The sequence below is a fragment of the Bos mutus genome, chromosome 21 (assembly GCF_027580195.1).
Source record: "Bos mutus isolate GX-2022 chromosome 21, NWIPB_WYAK_1.1, whole genome shotgun sequence".
In the NCBI taxonomy this organism is placed as follows: Eukaryota; Metazoa; Chordata; class Mammalia; order Artiodactyla; family Bovidae; genus Bos; species Bos mutus.
Window position 1 is genome coordinate 40,982,716 of NC_091637.1, and position 25,932 is coordinate 41,008,647.

At 36.7% G+C, this 25,932-nt stretch overlaps 1 protein-coding gene across 13 annotated transcripts in view; it reads right to left on the reverse strand.

Annotated features, from left to right (window-relative positions):
- The window catches only part of HEATR5A (HEAT repeat containing 5A), a 99,205-nt gene that overhangs the window by 51,279 nt on the left and 21,994 nt on the right, over positions 1-25,932 (reverse strand). For 11 of the 13 annotated variants that reach the window (XM_070358687.1, XM_070358686.1, XM_070358696.1 and 8 more), the window contains 10 exons: positions 25,658-25,807; positions 24,822-24,996; positions 20,330-20,490; positions 18,831-19,086; positions 18,086-18,241; positions 16,428-16,678; positions 15,338-15,449; positions 10,837-10,989; positions 9,779-9,878; positions 760-869 (listed from right to left, as the gene is read on the reverse strand). In XM_070358687.1, the coding sequence (XP_070214788.1) occupies positions 760-869; positions 9,779-9,878; positions 10,837-10,989; positions 15,338-15,449; positions 16,428-16,678; positions 18,086-18,241; positions 18,831-19,086; positions 20,330-20,490; positions 24,822-24,996; positions 25,658-25,807 (1,624 nt within the window). The remainder of the gene's footprint in view (positions 1-759; positions 870-9,778; positions 9,879-10,836; positions 10,990-15,337; positions 15,450-16,427; positions 16,679-18,085; positions 18,242-18,830; positions 19,087-20,329; positions 20,491-24,821; positions 24,997-25,657; positions 25,808-25,932) is intronic. The other 2 variants (XM_070358690.1, XM_070358694.1) reach the window with 1 other exon arrangement.

Consider the following 25,932-nt stretch of genomic DNA (forward strand, 5'->3'; position numbering starts at 1 on the left):
GAATGGAATAATGGAAGGCAATGTGTACAATAGATATGCACTCTAGAAGGAAAACAGGGAATGGTCAAATTTCTAATTGACTTGCATTATGTATTCTGTAGAAAACCCTGGAGTAGAACCAAGACTAATCTTTGGGACTCATTCTCTCTCACACATTGAAACTAGGGACATTTTTCTCAGAAGAGAGAAGATAGCAAGACATGAAACATTTTCTTTTTTAATGTATTTTATTTACTATAAATTGATTGATGATTTCGAATTGTGGTGCTAGAGGAGACCTATGAGAGTCCCTTGGACTGCAAGGAGATCAAACCAATCAATCCTAAAGGAAGTCAACCCTGAATATTCATTGGAAGAACTGATGCCGAAGCTCCAATATTTTGGCGACCTAATGCAAAGAGCTGACTCACTGGAAAAGACCCTGATGCTGGGACAGACTGAAGGCAAAAGGAGAAGGGCGCAGTAGAGGATGAGATGGTTAGATAGCATCACTAACTCAATGAACATGAACTTGAGCAAACTTTGAGAGATAGTGAAGGACAGGGAAGCCTGGTGTGCTGCAATCCATGGGGTCGCAGAGAGTCAGACACAACTTAGCCACTGAACAACAGTGTTTACTATAAAACGGTAAACATATGCGTTAAGACTGAACTCCCAAAATCTCCTGAACACAAAGCACGAAGTAACTGCCATATAATCCATTTGTTCAGGCACTGTATTAATCACAAATAGTAAAACATTCAGGTGTAAGGCACTTACCTTCATAGGTTTCAGGAGATAATAAAATCAACAATTCATAAAGCCTTTGTCTATAAACTACTGATGGTGTTTTCAAAGGACTTCCATAGGTTTTTAGTATTGAAGAGAGCCTTAAAGTAAAAGAAAAAGTATATGTTAAGTGTTTAAGTTATATAACAATGTATAAATATTCAACATATTGACATATAAAGATAAAATACGTATTATATATAAGTAATCATTAATGCTTTTATTTACTAAAATTATTAAAAAAATTTTTTACTGTGGACCATTTTTGAAGTCTTTATTGAATCTGTTACAATACTGTTTCTGTTCTATCTGTTGCTTTTTGGCTGCAAGGCATGTGGGATTTTAGCTCCCGGAACAAGGATCAAACCCACACCCCCTGCACTGGAATGTGAGCTCTTTAGCAGAGAACCACCTGGGAAGTCCATATTTATTATTTTTTATAATGCGTGACCTGAAGTTAAAAGAGGAATTACAAGTGTCAGATATGAAAACCATTTAGCTATTTTTTCTATCATACCTCATAAAACTATATATATCTAAGGTTGTTACTATTTTGTCTGTTAGCTGAAACTCTTACTAAACCCCCACATTTACAACACTGCATTTATGAAAACTAAATTGTTATGCAGAAAAGGAACAGGCCAAAGAAACAGGAGACGCAAAGATCTAGGAAAAAATCCAAGTGTTAGAAAACTTCATCTGGAAGGCACTCACCAAATAACAATGAATCATCAAAATACACAGAATCATGAAACAAATTCACTTTTGAGAAAGCAAAAGTGGAGCCAATGTTTCCCCAAAAGCTCCAGTCATAAAAGCTCTTATCACCTCCTCTTTTCACTCTCTTTCATTCACTTTAATGTGCTCTTTTTTTAATCTTTTATTCATTCTCACTACTGGTATTCTCATCATTTTATTGATGTTCACTCGTCTAATATTTATTAAAGGATTACTACACTTTGCCTTGTGATAAAATGGAGTGAAGCTTTCATCTCCTGCAGCAATACAGAAATTCAGTGGTATTACTTTTGCTGTGCCACTGGAATAAATTTACTATGCTGTTTTGGCATGTGGTTTCCAGGTATTCTAAGAAATACTGGTAATGCTTATTCATGTGTGTTTGCTAGAAAAATACTGCATGCTGTTTCTTGTTTCTAAAAAAAAAGAATTATATATATATATATATATTTTTTTTTGAGACAGAGAGACTATGATTGGTAATCTACTTCTTTAATAAAAAAAAATATTTATTTATTTATTGGCTGTGCAGGGTCTTCGCTGCTGCTTGGGCTTTTCTCTACTTGCAGGACGTGGGCTTCTCACTGTGGTGGCTTCTCTTGTTGCAAAGCATGGGCTCCAAGGCATGTGGGATTCAGCAGTTTTAGCTGCCAAGCTCTAGGGCACAGGCTCAATAATTGTGGCACATGGGCTTAGTAACTCTGCAGCATGTGGGAATCTTCCCAAATGAGGGAGGGAACCCGAGTCCCCTGCATTGGCAGGGGGACCCTTTACCAGTGAGCCATGAGGGAAGTGTAAATAATTATTTTTGACTTGTCATTTTATTGAAAAAAAAAAGAAGAAAGTTGGTTCTATTTATTATCTCTCACCTTCGAAAACAACATTTATAAAACCTGGGGAGAATTTTTTAGTTATGAAAGTTAAAAACAAATCCACTGTATTTTTGTATTCCTCTAAAACAAGATGGGATTACGACTGATTACATGAAAAATATTTAAATTGTATTGGCAAGACGTTAAGATATTACAATTCTTAAAAATTCTGCAACATTCAGTTGGTCTAAATACAATAGAATTTAGTTCAGAGGGTTGTTTGCATGTGTGTCCATTTAAAGAAAATAAGATGAATACAAAAAAGTAAGAACTTATTCCTAAGGGTTTCTACTACTATAAGTAGGACAGATTAAAATCTCTAAAGGGCCTTCTTCTATAAATACACTTTAGATTTTGGATAAAAGATAATTTCCATTGCTAGACTTGAAGAAAGACTTTTCCAAGGCCAAGCCCACACTGCCCCCCAAAATAAATGATCATAACATGCTTGAAATAAAAAAGGAGCTAAAATCAGAGTGGGAACACCAATATCAACACAAGAACCTGCAACTGAGCTTGTGCCCATGCACTGCAGGGATGATAAATGAGATCTCTTAAAGACAGTTTATCCCACAGAAATCTCAAAGAAAGGCAATGCCAAAGAATGCTCAAACTACTGCACAACTGCACTCATCTCACAGGCTTGTCAAGTAATGCTCAAAATTCTCCAAGCCAGGCTTCAGCAACACATGAACTTTGAACTTCCAAATGTTCAAGCTGGTTTTACAAAAGGCAGAGGAAGCAGGGATCAAATTGCCAACATCCGCTGGATCATCGATAAAGCAAGAGAGTTCCAGAAAAACATCTATCTCTGCTTTATTAACTACGCAGTCTTTGACTGTGTGGATCACAACAAACTGTGGAGAATTCTGAAAGAGATGGGAATACCAGACCACCTGACCTGTCTCTTGAGAAATATGTATGCACGTCAGGAAGCAACAGTTAGAACTGGACAGGGAACAAAAGACTGGTTCCAAATAGGAAAAGGAGTATGTCAAGGCTGTATATTGTCACCCTGCTTATTTAACTTATATGCAGAGTACATCACAAGAACGCTGGGCTGGAAGAAGCACAAGCTGGAATCAAGATTCCTGGGAGAAATATCAATAACCTCAGATATGCAGATGACACCACCCTATGGCAGAAAGTGAAGAAGAACTAAAGAGCCTCTTGATGAAAGTGAAAGTGGAGAGTGAAAAAGTTGGCTTAAAGCTCAACATTCAGAAAACTAAGATCATGGCATCCGGTCCCATCACTTCATGGCAAATAGATGGGGAAACAGTGTCAGACTTTATTTTTCTGGGCTCTAAAATCACTGCAGATGGTGACTGCAGCCATGAAATTAAAAGATGCTTGGAAGGAAAGTTATGACCAACCTAGACAGCATATTAAAAAGCAGAGACATTGCTTTGTCCAAAGAGGTCCATCTAGTCAAGGCTATGGTTTTTCCAGTAGTCATGTATGGATATGAGAGTTGGACTATAAAGAAAGCTGAGCACCAAGATGCTTTTGAACTGTGGTGTTGGAGAAGACTCGTGAGAGTCCCTTGGACAGCAGGGAGATCCAACCAGTCCATCCTAAAGGAGATCAGTCCTAAGTGTTCATTGGAAGGACTGATATTGAAACTGAAACTACCATACTTTGGACACCTGATGTGAAGAGCTGACTCATTTGAAAAGACCCTGATGCTGGGAAATATTAAAGGGAGGAGGAGAGGGGATGACAAAGGATGAGATGGTTGGATGGCATCATCCACTTAATGGACATGAGTTTGGGTAAACTCCTGGAGTTGGTGATGGACAGGGAGGCCTGGTGTGCTGCGGTCCATGGGGTCACAAAGAGTTGGACATGACTGAGCAACTGAACTGAACTGAACTGAAAGACAGTTTAAATAGTCCCAGGTCCTGGCAGAGGCAAAGGAATACTGAATTAAACACAGTTGAGGGCAGAATTAGTTAACTGCAAGAAGCTGTGGAAGAAATCACAGAAAACAGCAGAAAGAAAAAAATATTAGAAGAGACATGGTTTCCCAGATAGTGCTAATGGTAAAGAACCCACCTCCCAATTCAGGAGGTATAAGAGATATGGATTCAATCCCTGGGTTGGAAGATTCCTTGGAGGAGGGCATGGCAACCCACTCCAGTATTCTTGCCTGCAGAATCCCAGGGACAGAGGAGCCTGGTGGGCTATAGTCCAGTGAGTTGCAAAGAGTCAAATGTGACTGCAGCAACTTAGCACAACACACACAAGAGACATGGAAGACAAAACAAAAACACTGAAAATCTGTCTAACCAGAGCCCCAGAAGGAAAGTTTAACAAGGAAGGAAAACAGGCAATATTTGAAGAAATAACGGCCTTTCTTCCAGGACAACTGAAATATACGAATCCAACAAAATATACACCACATTGGATAAAGAAATATACAGATCCTTTTAACTAGGAACAATGCAATTATATTAACAATCTAACGAAATTGTAATCTAGAAACTGCTCCATACATTTAGAAATTTTAAAACATAATTTTAAACAACTCCAAAGAAATTATAATGAAATTGAAAAATACATAAAATTGGAAAAAAATGGAAATAGTATATATTAATACTTTTATGATTGAGCAACTGAATCCTTACAGGGAAATTTATGACCTTAGCTTATATTAAAAGAATTATAAGAAATTCAACAAGCTAAGCTTTCAAATTAAGGTGTTAGAAAAAGAATTTAAGAACAGGAGTAATGACAAGTGATAATTAATGAAATAGGAAACAAGTTCAACATAAGCAAAGTTACTTTTTGTATAAATGAATTAAAAAAAACCCTCTCATGAGATGGGTCAGGAAAAACAGAATAGAAGGCATAATGAAAACTTATCAGAAATTGATAAAGGGACATGACAGATACAACAGAGATTAAAAAAATAAGAGAATACTAAGAATAACTTCATGCCAAAAAAGTTGAAGATGAAGATGCAATGGGAAAATTTCTGGAAAAATTTAACACACAAGCAAAACAGAACCCCAAGCCAGATCTCAAATAGTTAAAGCAATTAAGGAAATGAACTACGTAGTTTAAAATAATTCCCACAAATCAAACAGCAGGTCCAGACTGTTTTACAGAGGGTTTCATGTGACACACCATTTCAATCTTCTAAAAGCTCCTTGTTATAAAACATTCACCTACTTCATTCCATGAAGCTAGTATAGCATCATTGAAAACCTGAGGGTTGCAGCACAATAAAGAAAATTATAGGGCAGTCTCACTGATAAACATATGTGAAGAATCCCAGACATAAAAAACCAAATCTGTAAGTTTACAAAAAAGGATAACTATTTCCAAGCTCAGTTTATCTCAAGAATGCAACCTAGTAAAAAATTAGTAAAATTTGTTACATTAAAATTATCAGATTAAACCACTTTATAAAAATCAAAACCGGACTCTCCTGGTGGTCCAGCAGTTAAGAGAAGCTGCCTGCCAAAGCTGGAGACTTGAGTTTGATCCCTGGTCCAGGCAGATTCCAAATGACACAAGGCAATTAAGCCAACATACCTTAAACACTGAAGCCCATGTTCCGCAACAAGAGAAGCCACCATAATGAGAAGCTCATGTACCGCAATTAGAGAGCAGGCCCCCATTTGCTACAACTAGAGAAAGTTCGCATGCAGCAACAAAGACCCAGTGAAGCCATAAATAAATAAATGAAATGAAAAAAAAAAGCAAAACCCAATGAAGCCCACTGGCCACAACTACTGAGCCTGTGTGAGAGCCTGTGAGCCCCAAGTACTGAGCCTGTGCACCCACAGCCTGTGCTTCGCACAGAGTAGCCCCGCTCACCACAACTAGGGAAAGCCCCTGTGCAGCAATAAAGACCCAATGCAATCAAAAAGAAATAAAATAATAATAAAACAAAAAGCCTGTCACAAACATTATTCTTATTCGTGAAACATGAGAAGCATTCGCTTTAATAAGCCACTTCTATTCAGTTTTAAATTGTAGTCATCTGGTTACCACATAGGGGAGCGACAGAACACAAATAAATATATGAATAAATATCATAAAGGGAGAAATCCTAAAGAATCTACAAACAAATGCTTGATATAGGAAAGTTTAGCAAGGTGGCTGGATATAAGGTCAATTATATTTTTTAATACACTAGCAATAAAGAGATTATAGAGACACACACATACTCACTCCGACATACTTATTTAATAACTGCAAAGAAAAATAGGAAGTAACTAGCTAGGAATAAATGTTTTTAAAGACATATAAGACTTTCACATAGAAAAATTTTACACTTTGTAACAACCTCAACAATAGTAGAGGTATTATGTTTATGCATATTATAAAAATGTCAATCATCTTCAAGTTTATCTATAGATTCAATTTAACTCCAAATAAAATTTCAACAGGAGATAATCAAAACTGCAAAAAGGCCAAACTATGCTTAAAGATGAAAAAGGCCAAAAAGTTTGCCCTAACAGACATTAAAATTTATCATTATTATTATACAGTGTAGTATGGGCACAGAAATGGGCAAACCCATCAATAGAATATGGTAAGAAAATACAGGAACAGACTGTGCTCTGGCATTTACCAGAGAGAGGAAGCATGGATTCCTTTAGTAAAGTATGGGACAATGTGTTATCCATATTAAAAAAGAATGAAATTGGAACCCTATGTCATTCCAAACACAAAAATAAAGTCCAGATGGATTAACACAAATGTGAAAGACAAAAACCTTAAACATTTTAGAGAGAGGAAAAACTGTATCTTTATAACCATGCAGGAATATTTTATAAATCAAAAGAAAGTACTAACCAAGAAACCTATATGCAGGTCAGGAAGCAAGTTAGAACTGGACATGGAACAACAGACTGGTTCCAGATAGGAAAAGGAGTATGTCAAGGCTATATATTGTCACCCTGCTTGTTTAACTTATATGCAGAGTACATCATGAGAAACACTGGGCTGGAAGAAGCACAAGCTGGAATCAAGACTGCTGGGAGAAATATCAATAACCTCAGATATGCAGATGACACCACCCTTATGGCAGAAAGTGAAGAGGAACTAGAAAGTCTCTTGATGAATGTGAAAGAGGAGAATGAAAAAGTTGGCTTAAAGCTCAACATTCAGAAAACTAAGATCACGGCATCCGGTCCCAACACTTCATGGGAAATAGATGGGGAAACAGTGTCAGACTTTATTTTTTGGGGGGGCTCCAAAATCACTGCAGATGGTGACTGCAGCCATGAAATTAAAAGACACTTACTCCTTGGAAGGAAAGTTATGACCAACCTAGATAGCATATTCAAAAGCAGAGACATTACTTTGCCAATAAAGGTCCATCTGGTCAAGGCTATGGTTTTTCCGGCAGTCATGTATGGATGTGAGAGTTGGACTGTGAAGAATGCTGAGCGCTGAAGAATTGATGCTTTTGAACTGTGGTGTTGGAGAAGACTCTTGAGAGTCCCTTGGACTGCAAGGAGATCCAACCAGTCCATTCTGAAGGACATCAGCCCTGGGTGTTCTTTGGAAGGAATGATGCTAAAGCTGAAACTCCAGTACTTTGGCCACCTCATGTGAAGAGTTGACTCATTGGAAAAGACTCTGATGCTGGGAGGGATTGGGGGCAGGAGGAGAAGGGGACGACAGAGGATGAGATGGCTGGATGGCATCACCGACTTGATGTGCATAAGTGGGTAAACTCCAGGAGTTGGTGATGCACAGGGAGGCCTGGCGTGCTGTGATTCATGGGGTTGCAAAGAGTCGGACACGACTGAGCGACTGGACTGAACTGAACTGAACTGAACCAAGAAGTAAAAGACTCATAAATCTGACATTTAAATTAAGAATGTCTGCAGGGCCCAGGTTCAATCCCTTGTCAGGGAACTTAAGATTCCACAAGACATGTGGTACAGCTAAGAAAAAAAAAAGAATGTCTGTTAATCAAATCATTATTTTACCTAAAAATAGGTAAATATATGCATGATAGGGATTTCAAAGAAATAGTGAGAACAATAAACATACAGTATGACACTTAAAGCATCAGGAACCAGATACATATAACATCATAACGAGATACCAATTTACACCTATTGGATTAAACAAGAGTTGATATCTGAGTAAGTGTTGGTGAAGAAGTAGATTGATGGGTACTCCCATTAATATGGATATACATATGAAAAAATTTTGGAAAATAGTTTGGCTATTTCACTGAACAGGAAGGTAAGTTGTTGTACATTCTATTAAATATTAAACAGCAACGAACAAGAACATACTTGCATGTAGAGGAAGTTTAGAAATATCATGTTGAGTAAAACAAGTTAAGCCTCAGAAACAATATGATACCATCTGCCTGATCAAAACCAAGCAAAACTAAACAAGGAACTGTTTAGGGAAACATGTATATGTGATACACTTTTGAAAAATACAAGAAAATGACAACTCTAAAATTCAGGATAGTGATTACCTCTAAAGTAGGGCAGAAAGAATGGTATTAAAGAGGAGCACACAGATAAAACTTCAAAAGTTATCAGTGTTCTAGTCCAGGGATAGCTAATTTGGGCCCACTTCCCCTTATTATTAATAAAGTTTTACGGGAACACAGCTGCATTCATTCATTCACAGATGAGCTATGATTGCTCTCAAGCTACAACAAGGGAACTGAGCCAGTGCAACTGAGACTGTGTGAACTGAAAAGCCTAAAATATTTACTCTCTAGTCTGTTACCGCAAACATTCATTAACCTCTGCGCCAGTTGTGCTGAACTCACAGGGGTTCACTTTACTGTTATGCTTCATAAGCCATAATCTGAACTGTTTTTTGCTTATTTTAGAATTTTCTTCAGCTTTTTACTTTAAAATAATTATAGTTTCATAGGAAGTTGCACATGTATTTTTCCATATACATAAAATGTTGTATTATTAAACACTTTTTGGAAAATCTTTCCCTAAACTGTACATTTCATTAATTGGGAAATTATTAGTGACCATGACATAAATTATATTTAAAAAATATAAATCAAACATGAAAAATATGAACAACAAAAAACTGAAACTGTTAACAAGCATCTGGTTCTTAAGAACACAGAACAGCGCTAACAAACCAATGAAACGCATACCTGAAAAGGTTAACAGGCTTAATATTTACTTTCTCGGTTAAATCTGACTGTATGGAAGATACATTATCCACCAAGTAACTTTCCTTCCCTTTTAATGTGTATTTTTCAAGATCCTACCCTAAAAAAAAAAAAATCATGTAACTAAATGTTTGCCTTCGTCTACAAATGGAACATCATTCACCAACTACAGAAACTTGGCTTCATTAATGTACTTCATACAATATTATATAACCAGCGGGTAACTGATTGCTGTAAGTCTGTATCAAATCTAATAGTGGATCCTTACTGAGTCAGCAAATCCACAGTGCAAGGAAGTGGTGGAAGAAGATGCTGAATTACTTCCTCAGTAAGGAGATCACCGCAGTGGGCGACAAAGCTCTTGATAGCTGAAAAACAGAACAGACCTTGACTTAGCAGAACGTAATGAAGCATGAAAAAAAGCATTCAATTTTGGTACAGCATTCACATTTTTTTAAGAATAAAGAAATGTGTGAAAACCAAAAAAATTCTTGAAACTCTAGTAAAAAAAGGAAACTAGTGGCTTCTACTTCCAGTGAAACTGAAAAAAACAAAAAAACAAATCAAACTTCCTAGAATTACTAAAAGAGACGGAAAACCAAATCAACAAAATGTTGCTTTCTTGGGGTTTTAGTCAGCCCTTAAACTCAAAGTAGACCTTCAAGTCTACCAATTCTACACTAGTTCTGAGGAACCTGGTTGCCTTTTAAGTCAGCATGTTAGGTTTCACAGATGTTACCTGAAACATACAAGTTCTGTAAGGAGTTATCACATATATAGAAAAAAGTGAATATTTAAAATTTAGACTCAGATTCAAGGAAGCATTGATTTTGGTTTTGTTTATTCATGTCATTTTTACTCTTAAAAAAGATGCTTTTCTAAGAAAATATGCTTCAGAAAAAAGTCTGTGCTTCCATGTCTTTTCCTTAGCTTAAATTTTCAATATGGATACTATTTTTAATGGTCTATGTGTTGTAGAAGGGTACAACTTTCACATATATAAAAAGCTAAATAGAAACCATATTTAGTCGATATTAATTAACTTCAACCCTAGTTTTTCTGAAAAGGGAAATGAATGCCCACTTAACACAAAGCAATCTTGACATTTCTCAAGTAGATCATATTATAATAAAATATCCCAAAGAGAAGAATGCTTAAATTTGTTTTTTTACATGATACTTCTATTATAATTGCCAACATATCAATTATTTCAATAACAAAAATCACCAGAAGCAGATTCTCCCCCTCAAGTTGAAACATACAAGTATATGTGAAGTTAAAAGATGGAAAAAGCCAGAGGAAAGGGAAAGACTAAACTCAACCTACCACAGAGAGCACCAGCGCGTCCTTCCAAGGTTACCTGCCATGTGAAGGAGTCTCCTCGGCTCTTTTCTGTTTCTAGATCTTTAGGAGACACTGGGAAGACACACTTCCACAAGAGCAGTACTCGAGCAAGGTGATGACTGACAAATGCAGGACCTGTAATTTATTCAACTTGTCACTTGTACAAGAACCCGAAGTGGGTACTCTTTAAAACCCTTCCCTTTCAAAAGAAACATATTTGAATCCACTACTGCTGGATTACTTCATCCCTCTAGTTCCAACAAATGTACTACTGGATCAGTGACTATCTGAAGGCACTGGAGTGGAGAGGAAAATCAAGGAACTGACAGCAAAGTCTAGGCTCTGGTGTCTGCTCTTCTACTACTGCTGTGAACTCTTTAAGCCTCAATTTCTTTGAACTGCAAAATGAAGCTAGAACAGCCTGCACTGTTTATCTCCAAAGACCTGTCCAGAGCCAAACAACAGAATGCACTTTAAATTAAGCCTAAAAAACTAACGTACCTGCATAAATGCAAAGTACTATTGTTTTGGTAACAAATAATACTGTCTCCTGAGAGTAATTCTTTTAAAAAAATATTTGTTTGTCTGCGTTAGGTCTTAGTTGTGGCACGTGGGATCCAGATCCCTGACGAAGCATCAATCCAAGGGCCACCTGCACTAGGAGCTCAGAGTCTTAACCAGTAGATCAGCAAGGAAGTACCCTAATTCTAACTTTTGATAGCAACTTGCTCCAGGTCAAAAATCAGACATGATTAAATCCAAAGGCAAATTTGATTTCAGAGCAACATTTAGAAATTGAATACAGCAAAATAAGCCATATTCACTCCTTGCTTATTACTTTCTTTGATGAAGTAGTACTAAAAACATCCTAGGAAAATAAGGAAACTGGAGTAAGGCAATTAGGAATAAGTGACTTTAAAAGGTTTCTGTGAGTGTGCACACAGGCACACTCATATACAGTGGGCTGTGGGAATACAGAAAATTCTGAATGCAGAATTTAGTCAGACACCAAAAAACAAAGCAGGTATGCTGTCACTGGGAATATCCACAGTTAACAAAACGTTTCATAGTATTTGCCCTTAAGATATCTCACTAACTCAACAGTGAACAAAGTAGCATCACTTTTCAGAGAGGTATGAGGATAATTTATTTCAGAAGTGTATGTAAAGTAAGTTAATAAACCTGAGTTTACAGTAATTACAAAGTTTATACAAGAGTAAGTTTATTCACACCAAGAATAACACTGGATCTAACAAAAACCAAACACACATGTAGATGTCTGCAATTGAATCAAAGGCACTAACATGACATCAGAGAAACTGAAAAGTGTAGCAAAAGGGGTTAGAAGTGTTCACATTTGAGAAAAGGATTTAAATGTGGTCTACCTGAGTTTAGGTTTGTTCAGAACAGTGAATATATTAAAAATGACAATGAAAACTATAAATGGTGAAGGAAATGCTGAAAATACAAAAGAGGTGTTAAAACTGCCAGGCAAAAATCAATAAAGCACTTAGTTCAGTTCAGTTCAGTCGCTCAATCTTATCCGACTCTCTGCAACCCCATGAACCACAGCACACCAGGCCTCCCTGTCCATCACCAACTCCTGGAGTCCACCCAAACCCATGTCCGTTGAGTCAGTGATGCCATCCAACCATATCATCCTCTATTGTCCCCTTCTCCTCCCACCCTCAATCTTTCCCAGCATCAGGGTCTTTTCAAATGAGTCAGCTCTTCACATCAGGTAGCCAAAGTATTGGAGTTTCAGCTTCAAAATCAGTCCTATCAATGAACACCCAGGACTGATCTCCTTGTAGTCCAAGGGACTTTCAAGAGTCTTCTCCAACATCACAGTTCAGAAACATCAATTCTTTGGCACTCAGCTTTCTTTATAGTAGAACTCTCACATCCATACATGACCACGGGAAAAACCATAGTCTTGACTAGACAGATCTTTGTTGACAAAGTAATGTCTTTGCTTTATAACATGCTGTCTAGTTGGTCATAACTTTCCTTCCAAGGAGTAAGCGTCTTTTAATTTCATGGCTGCAATCACCATCTGCAGTGATTCTGGAGCCCCCCAAAAATAAAGTCAGCCACCGTTTCCACTGTTTCCCCATCTATTCTCCATGAAGTGATGGGACCAGATGCCATGATCTTCGTTTTCTGAATGTTGAGCTTTAAGCCAACCTTTTCACTCTCCTCTTTCACTTTCATCAAGAGGCTCTTTAGTTCTTCTTCACTTTCTGCCATAAGCGTGGTGTCATCTGCATATCTGAGGTTATTAATATTTCTCCCAGCAGTCTTGATTCCAGCTTGTGCTTCTTCCAGCCCAGCGTTTCTCATGATGTACTCTGCATATAAGTTAAATAAGCAGGGTGACAGTATACAGACTGTCACCTAAATTCCACTGCACCAAATATAATCAGAGCTCCTTGGAGAAACAATTGGTTGTAAGCTGAAGCAGAAATTATGATGTAAAAGCTGAGACATCTTGTCATGTCAAAAATAGAGATGTTATCAAAAGAACACCAGGTTCATGTTAAAAGAACACAGGGGACCTTCCCAGGTGGTACAGTAGATAAGAATCCACCTGCAAATTCAGGGACATGGATTCGATCCCCGGTCGGGGAAGACTGCACATGTCATCGAAGAACTACTGTGCCTGTGCACCACAGCTACTGAAGCCCACGTGCTGTAAGGCCTGTGACCCACAACTACTGAGCTCATGTGCTGCAACTACTGAAGCCCATGCACCTAGAACCTGTGTTCTGCAATAAGAGAAGCCGCCCTGATGAGAAGCCCATGTACCACAACTGGAGAGTAGCCCCCGCCTGCTGCAAGTAGAGAAAGCCTTCACACAGCAACAGACCCAGCGCAACCAAAAATTAAAAAAAAAAAAAAAAGAAAAAGGACATAGGAACCAACTAGCAGGGGCTCCCACAGACAATTTGAGGATCAAAGGAATAATGACTGCAATGGACTGAAACACATAAATATGTAAGAATCTGTGAGTTTATAATGACACCTAAAAGCAAAATCTCACTCATCTTTGAAATTAGGACAGTAACACATTCTAAAACCAGATAATAAAGTGAAAGAATAATGTATTTTTTTAAAAAGCCCAAGAAAACAACAATTAAAAAACACTAATTTTTTGTATTCTTTTGGTATGTTGACTATGAATATGCACAAAACAGGATGCCCTAATCCCTTACATAAAGGCTGTCTTGTAGTCTTCTTCCAATGAGATTACCCTGTTTTGAAAGCTTTTGTTCATTAAAACATTATACTTATTAAGTAGTTTATTTTCTCCTTTAATTAACCAAAAATAATCAATACGGCAGGCAAGAAACATCTAGACAAAAGTAAACAAAAGCTTGACCACATTATTCCCATTGCATTGTGAAATCATTGTCTATGCCAGGGGCCAACAAGCACTTCTATTAAGGCCCGGAGAGTAAACATTTTGGGGTTTGAAAGCCATACCATCTCTGCTGCAGTTACTCAATTCTGCCACTGCAGGGCCTGAACATTAGAAACAATATGTAAACTAACGATAATGGTTGTATTTAACAAAAAGTTTACTCATGCATATTGAAAACTGACTTTCATGTATTTCTCATGTATCACAAAATACTCTATTTTTGTTTTCAAACTATGAAAAACATAAAAACCATTCTTAGCTAATGGGCTGTATGAAATAGGTGGCAATCCAGATTTGGCCTATAGGCTGAACTCTGATGTAGTCCAGTAAGTCTTTTTAATCACCTCAAAAACAACTTAAAGTGGCTCTTCATTTATGATTGCTTATTTTAATTAAGCTCCTTTTAGATCAAATTACTTCAGAGGTGTCAAAATGGTTTGCTGGTCAAACCCATCAAGTTTTGTATCCTAAAACTAAACCAAAAAACTATAAAAAGAAAATTAAGACTATAGCTTTAATAAAGTCATAAAACTGAGTTTAAAGTTATTGGATGTAAATATAATAGTCATGATCATAAAATAATTACTAATTTTTTAATAAATATAATTTAAATGTGCCCTATCCTCATCAATGTAATCACCTTATCAGTGTCACTGATTCTCAGAACAATTATAGAACTGGATTCATGGGCTATCATATGTTCTCTTGCCTATCTTTAAATTGTGGAAAAATTTTTTTCATGAAGATAGATATGAATGATTTTTGGAAAAACCAGAGTTAAATGTAAAAGCTAATCAAATTGGCTTATCCTACCTAAGGCTCATAAACTGGTCTTAAAGAGAATTTCAAATAAGGACATCCGAAAACATTCTGAGAATTAGATAAAATAAGTACATGGTTTCATAAGGTGACTGCTAGGAGAAAAATTTTTCTATGACTATCTAAATTCTGGTATATATCCAACTTTAAGTTAGTCCTATCAAGTCATACATTAGAATATTTATATTCAGAAAACCCCATGTAGTTTGTAGTTTTATAAGCCCTCCACAAAACTGTTACCTAAGGTCATCAGCGCAGCAATCAACAGCCATCCGGCCTGTGTGCGCTGAGCGGAAAGGCGACTGTTCTGAGCAGCAGAACACAGCAAATCCTCTGCTAACGCCATAATAATCTATTGATGTATAGAAGAAAAAGGTAAAAACAAGTATATCAGTTTATAGGTAACTTGACAAATGATAGCAACTAATAATAACAATCTCTTGAAAAATTCTTACACACAATAAAAGTACATGATAAAAGATAATCATTTACATACACTACACCATAGGACAATGTCATAAAGGAAACGAAGAAAACGTTAAGGCTCCCAGGATAAACGCTGGTATATTAGACTGTACACAGCAACCCTAGTTCTGTATACAGCAACCCTGTAATTCTTTGTAGAGCTTACATGAAAACATTGTACAACTGTTCAAGCTGTCTAAAATTTGAATTGACTTTTAGTTTAAAGAAAATTTGATTACAGGAAACTCATTTTAAAATTCTGCACACTACTGTGGCTGATAACAGTCTTTCCAAAGGTAGTATACTATATAACCATAGTTCAAAGTATTTAATAATTTCACAATAAAGCAGTTTCACAGTAAAGTGAGATTAATTTAAAATGTTATATTTTAAAAGTCTAAGAAATATTGTTTTAAAACAAAAGGAGAGAGAAATAGGATATTTCACATTTATGGATAATGTATGCTTATAGAGTACATATGGGCTTCTCTGGCGGCTGAATGAGGGAGACCCAAGTTTGACCCCTTCGTCGGGAAGATACCCTGGAGAAAGGAATGGCAGAGCTGAATATATAACCAAAAAAAAGAAAAAAGTCTTCAGGAAAAAAGTATCTTACTAACTGGAGGTATTTCTAACAAAAGGCACTAAAACCAACTCCTGTTTAAGTGTGGATATGATATTTTTAACCATCCCTTCATTTTTCACAGTTATTACCTTAATGATATTTAACACTAAGCAGTACTATAGCTGATAGCTCAGAAACCCGTCTTGAATGCCTCTTACTGGGTGACACACAGGAAGACAACGAAGGTTTTTAGGAAATGCTTGAAATATCACTATCATACGTGAAGAATGAAGTCGTTACCTTGCCCTTTCCATGAGGAATTCCTAGAGGACAATGTTTCACGGCTCCAAGCAGAGCTGCCACAGCAAAACTAAAGCCAGTCACTGCTTCAGGTGAAGACTTAAGCACAGTAAGCCTTTCGAGGCAACGATCTAAGAGTGGCGTCAGGTAGGAAGGTAGTGCCACAGCAATGCAGTGTAGACACCACGCGGCTGCTAGTCGAACGGAAATGCTAGGATGAAGAGTAACTGAAATGACATTGTCAAGGATGCCTGCAGGGATGGAATAAACAAACAATGACTCAGCTACAGAAATAAAGATGTCATCAAACAGCCAAAAGAGTAAGCGGCCACATGGATTTAAAATATATTATCTTTATCAAAAGCCAATCAGAATTGTAAAAATTAAGTGATACATAATTATAATTTTTTGTACCTAAGAATTACTTCTACTAATGTATCACATGAAAATTGGCTTAAATTAAGTCAGTAGACAAAGCAAAGTTTTATTTCCTAAACAAGCCAATGTTCTGCTTACTTGATCTGAGATCATTAATGTGGTACTAGAAATTAATAACAAAAACATGTTGAGAAGAAATGTCACATCTCAGGTCAGCCTCCTTTTCTTGTAAGTCCTTTCTGGCATATTTATCTATGTAATCAGTATTCTCCCTATCCACCATATTGCTCTTACCTGAGAACAAAATGCTGAACAAAATCAAGGCTTCACTAGGTCCCAGAAGGCTACTAAACCACTATGAAGACAATGAAATGCAAATGCTACCACCAGTAACAAGAAAGTCTGTACTGCTACAGTTCAACATATACCTTCATGATAACGTGTAACAGTTCATGTCGACTGCTACCTTACCAATATATGCCCTACAATAAATTGCATACAAACCAAATATAATGTAAGCTCTAGCCAGCAGGAATTGTGTATCACAGTCAAAGGACAAAAGCCATTAAAGATGATTTTAAATAGTAATTACATAACAAGCCTGTCACAAAAGGCCACACGCTATATGATTCTATTTATATTAAATCTCGTCCAGAACAGACAAATCCAGAGACAGAAAATAGATTAGTGGTTATCAGGGCTGTAGGAGAGGAAATGCGAAATGACTGCTAATGGGTCATTTAGGACTTCTGGGGGTGATGAAAACATTCTGGAATTAGACAGTGGTGGTGTTTGTACCACTTTGTGAGTACGCCAAAACCACTGAACTGTGTACTTTAAACCGGTGAATTTTATAGTATTATCTCTCAATAATTTTCAAAGAGAAAGGAAAGAGAAAGGAAAGAGAATGCTTAGAAGACCTTTGAGGAGGTAAGTTACATGTACCATATAGAAACTAATACTAACACTTTCACTGCAGATGAAAGATATAAGTTCAGGATTACTTCTCCATTTTTCCATGTTATCTTAAATATCTCCAGAAAGGGGGTTAGAGTAAAGAAGAGACCTAGAGAACAACCTTTATCTACAAAAGCTAAAAGGAAAAAAAATATCAAATATATACATATTTTATATAATCTTGATTATACATATTTCATAAAATGACCCTAATAAATCTACAATAAATGAGCGATATGAAGGAGCTTTTCTTTCTCAGAGAAAAGTTCTCTAAAAGGAAAAGTGAAAACAAAGTATTCAGACTAGTCAGAAGCAACAGATACCTGCACTTGAATCCTGTAACAACGGTGCAGCCGTGGTGCCGAGACTGTGTATGAGATTTCCAAGTTCTTGTAAAGCACACACCAGCATATGCTGGCTGGCAGCTACATCTGCAGAGCCAAGCCGGGTTTCCAAATTACCATCACTCATTACAGCATCTGATAGAAACAGGAAAATTAACTAGGCATCACTGTTTTATTAAAATGTATTACAGGCAATAGGTATCAGGAGTAAAAACATATAAAGGTAAAGAATACCTCCACTTGATATATATGAAATCCTTGAGGCAGTAACTAAAATACTAAAATAAGACTTGCATCTACAGAGAAAGAACTGAACTAATATAACCAATTTAGTTCAAGCAAGCTGAGTATAGATGCCTTATCACTCTTCTAGCAAGTGGCCCTGAAAGGGAGAACTCCATAAGCAGAGTAGACTTCGGACAGTAGAAGAACTAAGATGAACTACCTGTTTTAAAGAGAATGTATCTTAACTTGTATAGAAAGACTATGAATTCTAAGGAACTATTAACCACCACCCTCTAAGATCAGGACATCTATGTAACAGTTCTTATCAAGTTAGATAATTTATGTCTCATCTATCATAGACTGCTCTACTCTGAAAAAACTGACCTGTATTATAAAAGTAGCTTCTTTTGTATTAACATAATTATATACCAGTCCAGCTTTTCAAAGGGACAATTTCTTTAGCACTGTTTTAAAAGAGACTGTCTTAGAAGATCCATACCCATAACTTTCTTTAACTTCCAGATAGCCTGGCAAATATCCTTAGCAGCAGCAATTTGAGCCTTTTCTCCAAGAAGGCCTCCAACAGTAGCTCGAAGGATAAATGAAACACAACGGCGACTGCAGACAGCATCAATCTGAGTTTGGGTGGCCTTAGGGTGTGACTGTGAAACCAGGCTTAGGATATGAGAAAGAAAAGCAGCAAAATTTTTCTCTAGCCATGCTCCTCCTAGTGTTGATATAAACACCACATAAGCCTAAAAAATAGAAATGAGTTTTATCTTCAAAATGAAATAATTTCAATTCTATATCAATGTCTTATCTTCCATGAAATATGCAGAATTTATTAATATTTTTTAGTTTTTCCTCATTTGTGTAGCCACTTTAACTATATAAATATTGTACAATGTTTTGCTTGTTAAGCCAAAATTGAAGTACCTAGTCTTTCAACTGAGATTTCATTTATGCTGCCTGTGTTTTATTTTGGTCAGACTTGCAAGGCTTCAGGACAGCCAACGTAGCTAGCTAATCAGTAAAACATGCCTATGACTTTTCCGAACAAAGCATTCAAGCTCTTTAACATTGTGAAGAAGAAAACCCAAATCAAACAAATAAACACAATGTAAGAATTAACTATGGTCTAATACCATAACTCTAAGAGAATTCAGTTCTAGAAAATGGAAAAGAAAGTTTATAGTGATGAATCACTATCTTTATTTTCATGAATGCTAATGGTTTGCCTTACTCTAGAGATACAGAGAGTAGTTATCTCATGTAATCTGTTTTTTAAAAACAGTTTACAGTTATGCTGGGACATTTTATATTTTCATGAACTCTAATATCATACAGTATAAAACAATGAGGATTATACGTGAATTAAAAAAATATATATGTGTTTGCTTAGACCCACAATGGCATCTAGAAAATACGAAAATTCAAAGAAAGAATGCAAAGACCTCTATATTCTCTTATTCAAAGACCCTTTTCCCAAGGTTTAGCTTTTTAAGTTTTGTTTAGGACCAAGAATTTAAGCCCTTAAGGAAATTACAATTCTGTAATCTTTATTTAAAAGTAGAAACCATATAAGATAGAAATATAATATTGCCCACGCTGAATATTATGTACCTAACAGTTTAAATTTGAACCCTATAAGCACACAAAAACACAATGGAAAACATGTGAAAACACAAGACACATGGAAGCCCAAGGCCTGGAAACAAACAAAAAAATGTTTACCTTTCAAAGGAAATAAACAAGTCTCCCATTATTACGAACTGAAAGTACACTGCAATAGCTTATTTAGCTGGCTTTGTATAAACAGGCTTCTTTTACTTATAATCTAGCTTTTTTATAAAGTATTTGGCCTCACCACATCTATTTATAAACATGAGAGCATAAGTGATGACCTGGCACAGTATCACTTCTGCCTGGAGTCAGATACTGAAACTTTCATCACGGGCAGGTGGGAATTACATTTAGAGACTGGTTTGTGATTCTAACCTGAGTAACTCCAACTCGAACATCCCTACTGACTGAACTGGTTCCTTTCAGCATATCTCCACTGGCTCGAAGAAATCCTGAACTTCCACGTAGAAACCCTGTTCCTAGTAATTCCAGAACTTCCTCCAGTGATACTCTGCGAATGCTCTGACGTGAGGCTGCTATAACAAAGAACAAAACAAAACATGTAATTTTGTTTTACAGACTAAATTTTAATACATAATCTTGAACAGCATGTTAACAGAAAGAAAAATAAAACTAAAAATCCAAACAAAAGGCAGAACTTACAGGACATTACACACAGTAACACATAAAGTCACAAAAGTGTTCAGACAACAAATCATAATGGACTCTGATGTATCAAGTCAATGACATCTTAAAGTCTATGCCACTTTGAGATTATGACCTATTGCTCTCTTGCCCTCAAGTTAAAAGGCTAACAGTCTTCTAAAACAAGGGGAAACATAAATAAACTGCCCTAGTTCTCCAAGAGTGAAAATGCTACAGGGACTTCTCCGGTGGTCCAGTGACTAAGACTCCATGCTCTCAGTGCAGGCGGTCCAAGTTCAATCCCTGGTTAGGGAACTAGATCCCACATGCCGCAACTACGACCTGGCACAGTCAAATAAATAAATAAGTAGAAAACACTACACAACACTTTGAAAATTCTTTTGAAATACTAAAAGGCCAAAAATCATAATTTTACCTTTCTAAATGCTCTACAACTCTCAATGAAACTTATATAAAGTAACCACACCATGTTTTTTAAAAATTCCCAATTGCAAGTACAACTTTTGTTACATCCTCAGTCTCTAAAGAAATCAAAGCTAGTATTTACTAAAACTTCTCAGTCAATCCTTAGGCTGCAATAATTAAGAGGCTAGCTAGGCAGAAGGTTTTAAGTTTGTCTGCAGTTTGACACAGTTGCGTTTCTCCCTGTGAGTATCTCCTTTTAAAAAAAAGAAAAAAAAAAATTTTCACCCTTTCATTCTTCTGAAAAAATGATGGTCACATGCTCTGATCCTCATTACCAACATAAGTCATAGGCAGTGGCAAAATAAACTTATGTTAATCCAAGTCAACATTCAGAAAACTAAGATTATTCAGAAAACTAAATTTCTCAGCCTAAAGATGACACAGATGAAAATCTATACTGGTACATGGAAAGAAACATTAGTGAACAGTACAAATCCATGCCCTCACAGATCATAAATTCTAGAAAGGAGAGACAAGAATAAATATAACAAATGACAAAGTGTCTATTAATAGTATGTCAGACAGTGATTAAAAGCCACCCAAAAAAATACAGCAGATATCTTTTATGTGCAGTGAGTTCTCTGGTAGGAGACAGGACAGGGTGTGAGGATGGTGCAAGAGCAGAAGATATAGGACCTTGTCAATCATTATAATGATGATGTGAGTAAAGTGAGGTGCCAGTGGAGACCCTCAAGCAAAGCAGTAACAGCATCTGTCACTTTGTTTCTGTGCTGAGAGAAGACTACAGAGGGGCAAAGGTGGAAGTAGAAAAAACGAAAACATTAGGAGGATTTAGTAATACAACCAAGAGGTGATGGTAGCTTTTAACAGGCTAGATCAAGGTAGTTACAACAGGAGTCTTGGTATACATATGTACATAGTTTTAAAATTTTTTATTAGAAAAAATTTCAAAATCACAAAAAAGCTGCAAGAGTAAAATAAATTCTCACGTACCCTTCTCCTAGCTTCCATATCTTCCTTATCACTTTCTCATTTTTGAAGCCTACATATATGGCTAGTTGTAGTTACAGAAAAGCTTTCAATTGCGTAAGTAATGCTGTAAGATTTCTCAACACATAATATCAGAAAGAATGTCAGGTTTGATGTCAGTCTGTCCCTATATTGGTGGTATTATCTTTGAATAAATGAATCAGGTGTCTGTCAATCTCATTGACTGTAAAATACCATTTTCCCCTTTATTATCACTATGCCACCTGTGTAGTGATACTTTGCTGCTGCTGCTGCTGCTAAGTCACTTCAGTCGTGTCCGACTGTGCGACCCCATGGACTGCAGCCTACCAGGCTTCTCCATCCCTGGGATTCTCCAGGCAAGAACACTGGAGTGGGTTGCCATTTCCTTCTCCAGTGCGTGAAAGTGAAGTCGCTCAGTCATGTCCAACTCTTAGCGACCCCATGGATTGCAGCCTACGAGGCTCCTCTGTCCATGGGATTTTCCAGGCAAGAGTACTGCAGTGGGGTGCCATTGCCTTCTTCAGTGATACTTTAAGACAGTATAAATAAACTCTAACCCATTTAAGAATGCACTGAAGACTCTTATCTGCATGAACTATTCCTATAATGACTGCAAAGGTCATTATCTAACATTCATCACTTCTAAACTTTTTGGTTGGCATTCAACTGTAAAAATAGACCTTTCCCTTCTCCTTTATTTACTTATTTTCATTACAGACTCATAGATTCCTTTTTTATTTAACATGTTATAATCTATTTCTAGCATTATTAATTCTAATATTGTTTTGAATTTGACCAGAGGAAGTGTCTTCAGAAAGCTGGCCATTGGACGTCCCTTATTTTTTTGGCACAACAAGATGTCCCAGGCTCATTCTCAGATGAGCCTCAACCATATGAGCCACTTCTCCATGGAGCCCCAAGTCTAGATGGTTTTAATATTGGTAAGTAGAATAGGTATTGAGTGTGAGAGAGACGATTCAAGGTGACTTTCCAAATTGCTGCTTGAACACCTGCATGGATGAAGCTGTCATCAACTTAGATTAGTAAGACTGCAACTGCAAGGAGAGCAGGTATATATGTATACATATGGGGGAGGGGAAATCAAACATTCACTTGGGACAAGTCAAAACATCAAACAGACATTCAAACAGAGATGTCAAACAGGCAGGTACGTATGAGAGTTCAGCATCCAGGAGAGAAGTGTGGGCTAAAGACATAAATCCAGGAACCCCTGATGCACAGACGGTATTTAAGCTAAGAGACTGGCTGGGATCACTAGAGTGAGCCCACGTAAAGAGGAGAAGATCAAGGACAAGGTAATGGGTGTCTTCTTTGAGAAGACAAGCAATCATTAAAGACTGAAAAGGAATTTCTACAGAGGAGGAAAGAAAACCAAGGCAGTATAAGGCCCTAAAAGGCAAGTGAAAAGAGGATGAGAGGAAGATCAACTGAGTTAAAGGTTGCTGAAAGCTGACTCCTGCTGTCAAGTAAGACAGCAGAGAACTGCCCACTGGCTTAGCGTGACTAAAAACTAGAATGGAAGCTGCAAAGTTTAGGGGCTTTTAATCTGTTCTGTTCAGTAACACCTCTTACATGCTGAGAATAGTTCATGGCCTGGTATAAATCCTCAATAAATACTTGATTATTTATTGAATAAATGATGAACATGGAAGTCATTGATGACCTTAACAAAAATAGTTTTTGACAGACAACTGGGGAAAAATCTTAACTTAAGTGCATTTCAAAGAAGAGAGAAACTAAAAACTGAATATCAAGAACCCTTCTGAGGAACTCTGCTGCAAAGGCAAGAGAAATTGGGCTCCAGTTGGCTGGGAAGACACAAGAAAAAAAAAATTATTTTGAAGATGAGAGGAGGGTGGGGAAATAAAATAAAGATGAGAGGGGGGAGAAAAGCATGTTTTATAGGGAATGAACCAACTGAAAGGGAAAAGTTGATGTAGGAGAGGGGAGACTTCCTACAGCTATGTCCTCAAGCAGGTGAGCAGATGAGCTCTAATACATATTGAACATAAGGCTTTAATAGAAGATAATTCATCTTGATAATAGGGGAAAAGTCTTGATAGCAGGGGAGCATGTGCAGATAGATGCTGGAAGGTGGTAGATTTAGTAGGGGGAGCCTATGGAAGATAGGCCATCAAATGAAAGTAATATAGGAGAAGATGAAGGTATAAAATAGTTAGGAAAGTGGGACCATAAATAGACAAGGGAAATGAAGATACGAACCTTTAAGTTCTCAAGAAGTAACTTTAAAAGATTCCATAAATCCCTGGCAACTTATCTAAACTGTCCAAATATAGCAAATTTCAAGTATCTGTTGTTTGGAATTATTTACATCATTGCTCCCTTATACCAATCTAGAAGATGGCAAACCAAATGTATGTAATCAGATGCACGCTACTTAAAAAAAAAATTCTCAAGAATCAGATCTTATTTCTTACTGAGCAACACTCCACAATTAACTTACACCAAAAAAAAAAAAAAAAACAAAGGCCATGGTGTAGAGGAAGACAATGACTGAACAAAACACATTTATTTAAGAGTTCTTTTAAGTTTTTCCTCAAACTTTCACTGAATTGTTTTAATATGAACTCTGAGGACTTTGAATGCTCCCAAGCTAAAATCTGCCTGATATTCTGCCTCTTTTCAGAAGTAATAAGGGGTAGCAGTAATGCTACGTATGTTTGTTCAAGTCAACAGGGAAAAAGTTATGGAAGACATTATGAAAACAATTACATAAATTTACCTGTTCCTGGATGTTTAGAAATTATGGCTTTAGCCAACACCGTGCCTAGTAGTTTTGAAACTGAAATCCGCACATCATAATTGGAGCCTTCAAAGGATTTAAAGCATAGTGTGGCCACACTGTCCAGGTCTGTACTCCACATAAAGACGGCCTCATTCTGAAGTTCAAGGAGACACTATTCAATTGGGAAAAAAAGAAATTAATGAAACACAAAATAGAAATGTCAGGTTCAGATATACATAAGTCGAAGAACCTATCAAGAGCTAACAAAAAGAATACACAAATCCAAAGTCTCTAAATAATGACTGCAGGGACAAGTGAATACTAACTATAAGCCATAAAAATTACGATATATAAAGCAATGTGTCCACAAAGATCCATTTCTAATTCAGCGGGGTATGAAAAATGTCTTTAGAAGCTATCTGTTGGCTATGAGCAATTATGAGACTAATTCCAACATAAACACTAACTGTCTAACCCACTATGTTAAGAAAGCATGATAAAAACAAAGGTCACTTTCAAACAACACAAACCTTACAGGTAAATTTTACACACCCATAGAGAGGAGGGACAGTGGAATGGAAGGAATACTTAGGAGTCTGACAACTTGACCCCACTTCTGACAATGTGCTGCTAACTACTTTTAAGAACCCTGGGAAATTCACATAACCCTTGCAGCCCTGTTTTCCTCATATGTTAAAATGAGACAGTCTCACCTCAATACCAAGGTAGCAGCTCTGAGATCATGTAGCGGTTACCAGTGTTTTCACTGGGATTAACTGATTAAGTTGTCTTTATATTAATTTTTACAAATTCTGCTTATTAGACTATTTTACCTTTGCAGCAGCACAACGAACAGCCATGGATCTATCTGTTAAGCAAGATCTAGCAGCTTTATAAACATCCCTGTGGCAAGGGGTAGCAGCAGCTCCCAGTCCATTCAGTATGTTTTGCAGACTCAGCATAATCTCATAACGACCTTGTGACTGTCAAAGAGGAAAAAATTTAAGGATCAGGAATAAAAGTTCACTGTGAAAAACAGCATGAGCATTGAAATTTATCTCACATTTTAGAGAAATAGTAGGATTTTTATACAAACTAATTAACCTAT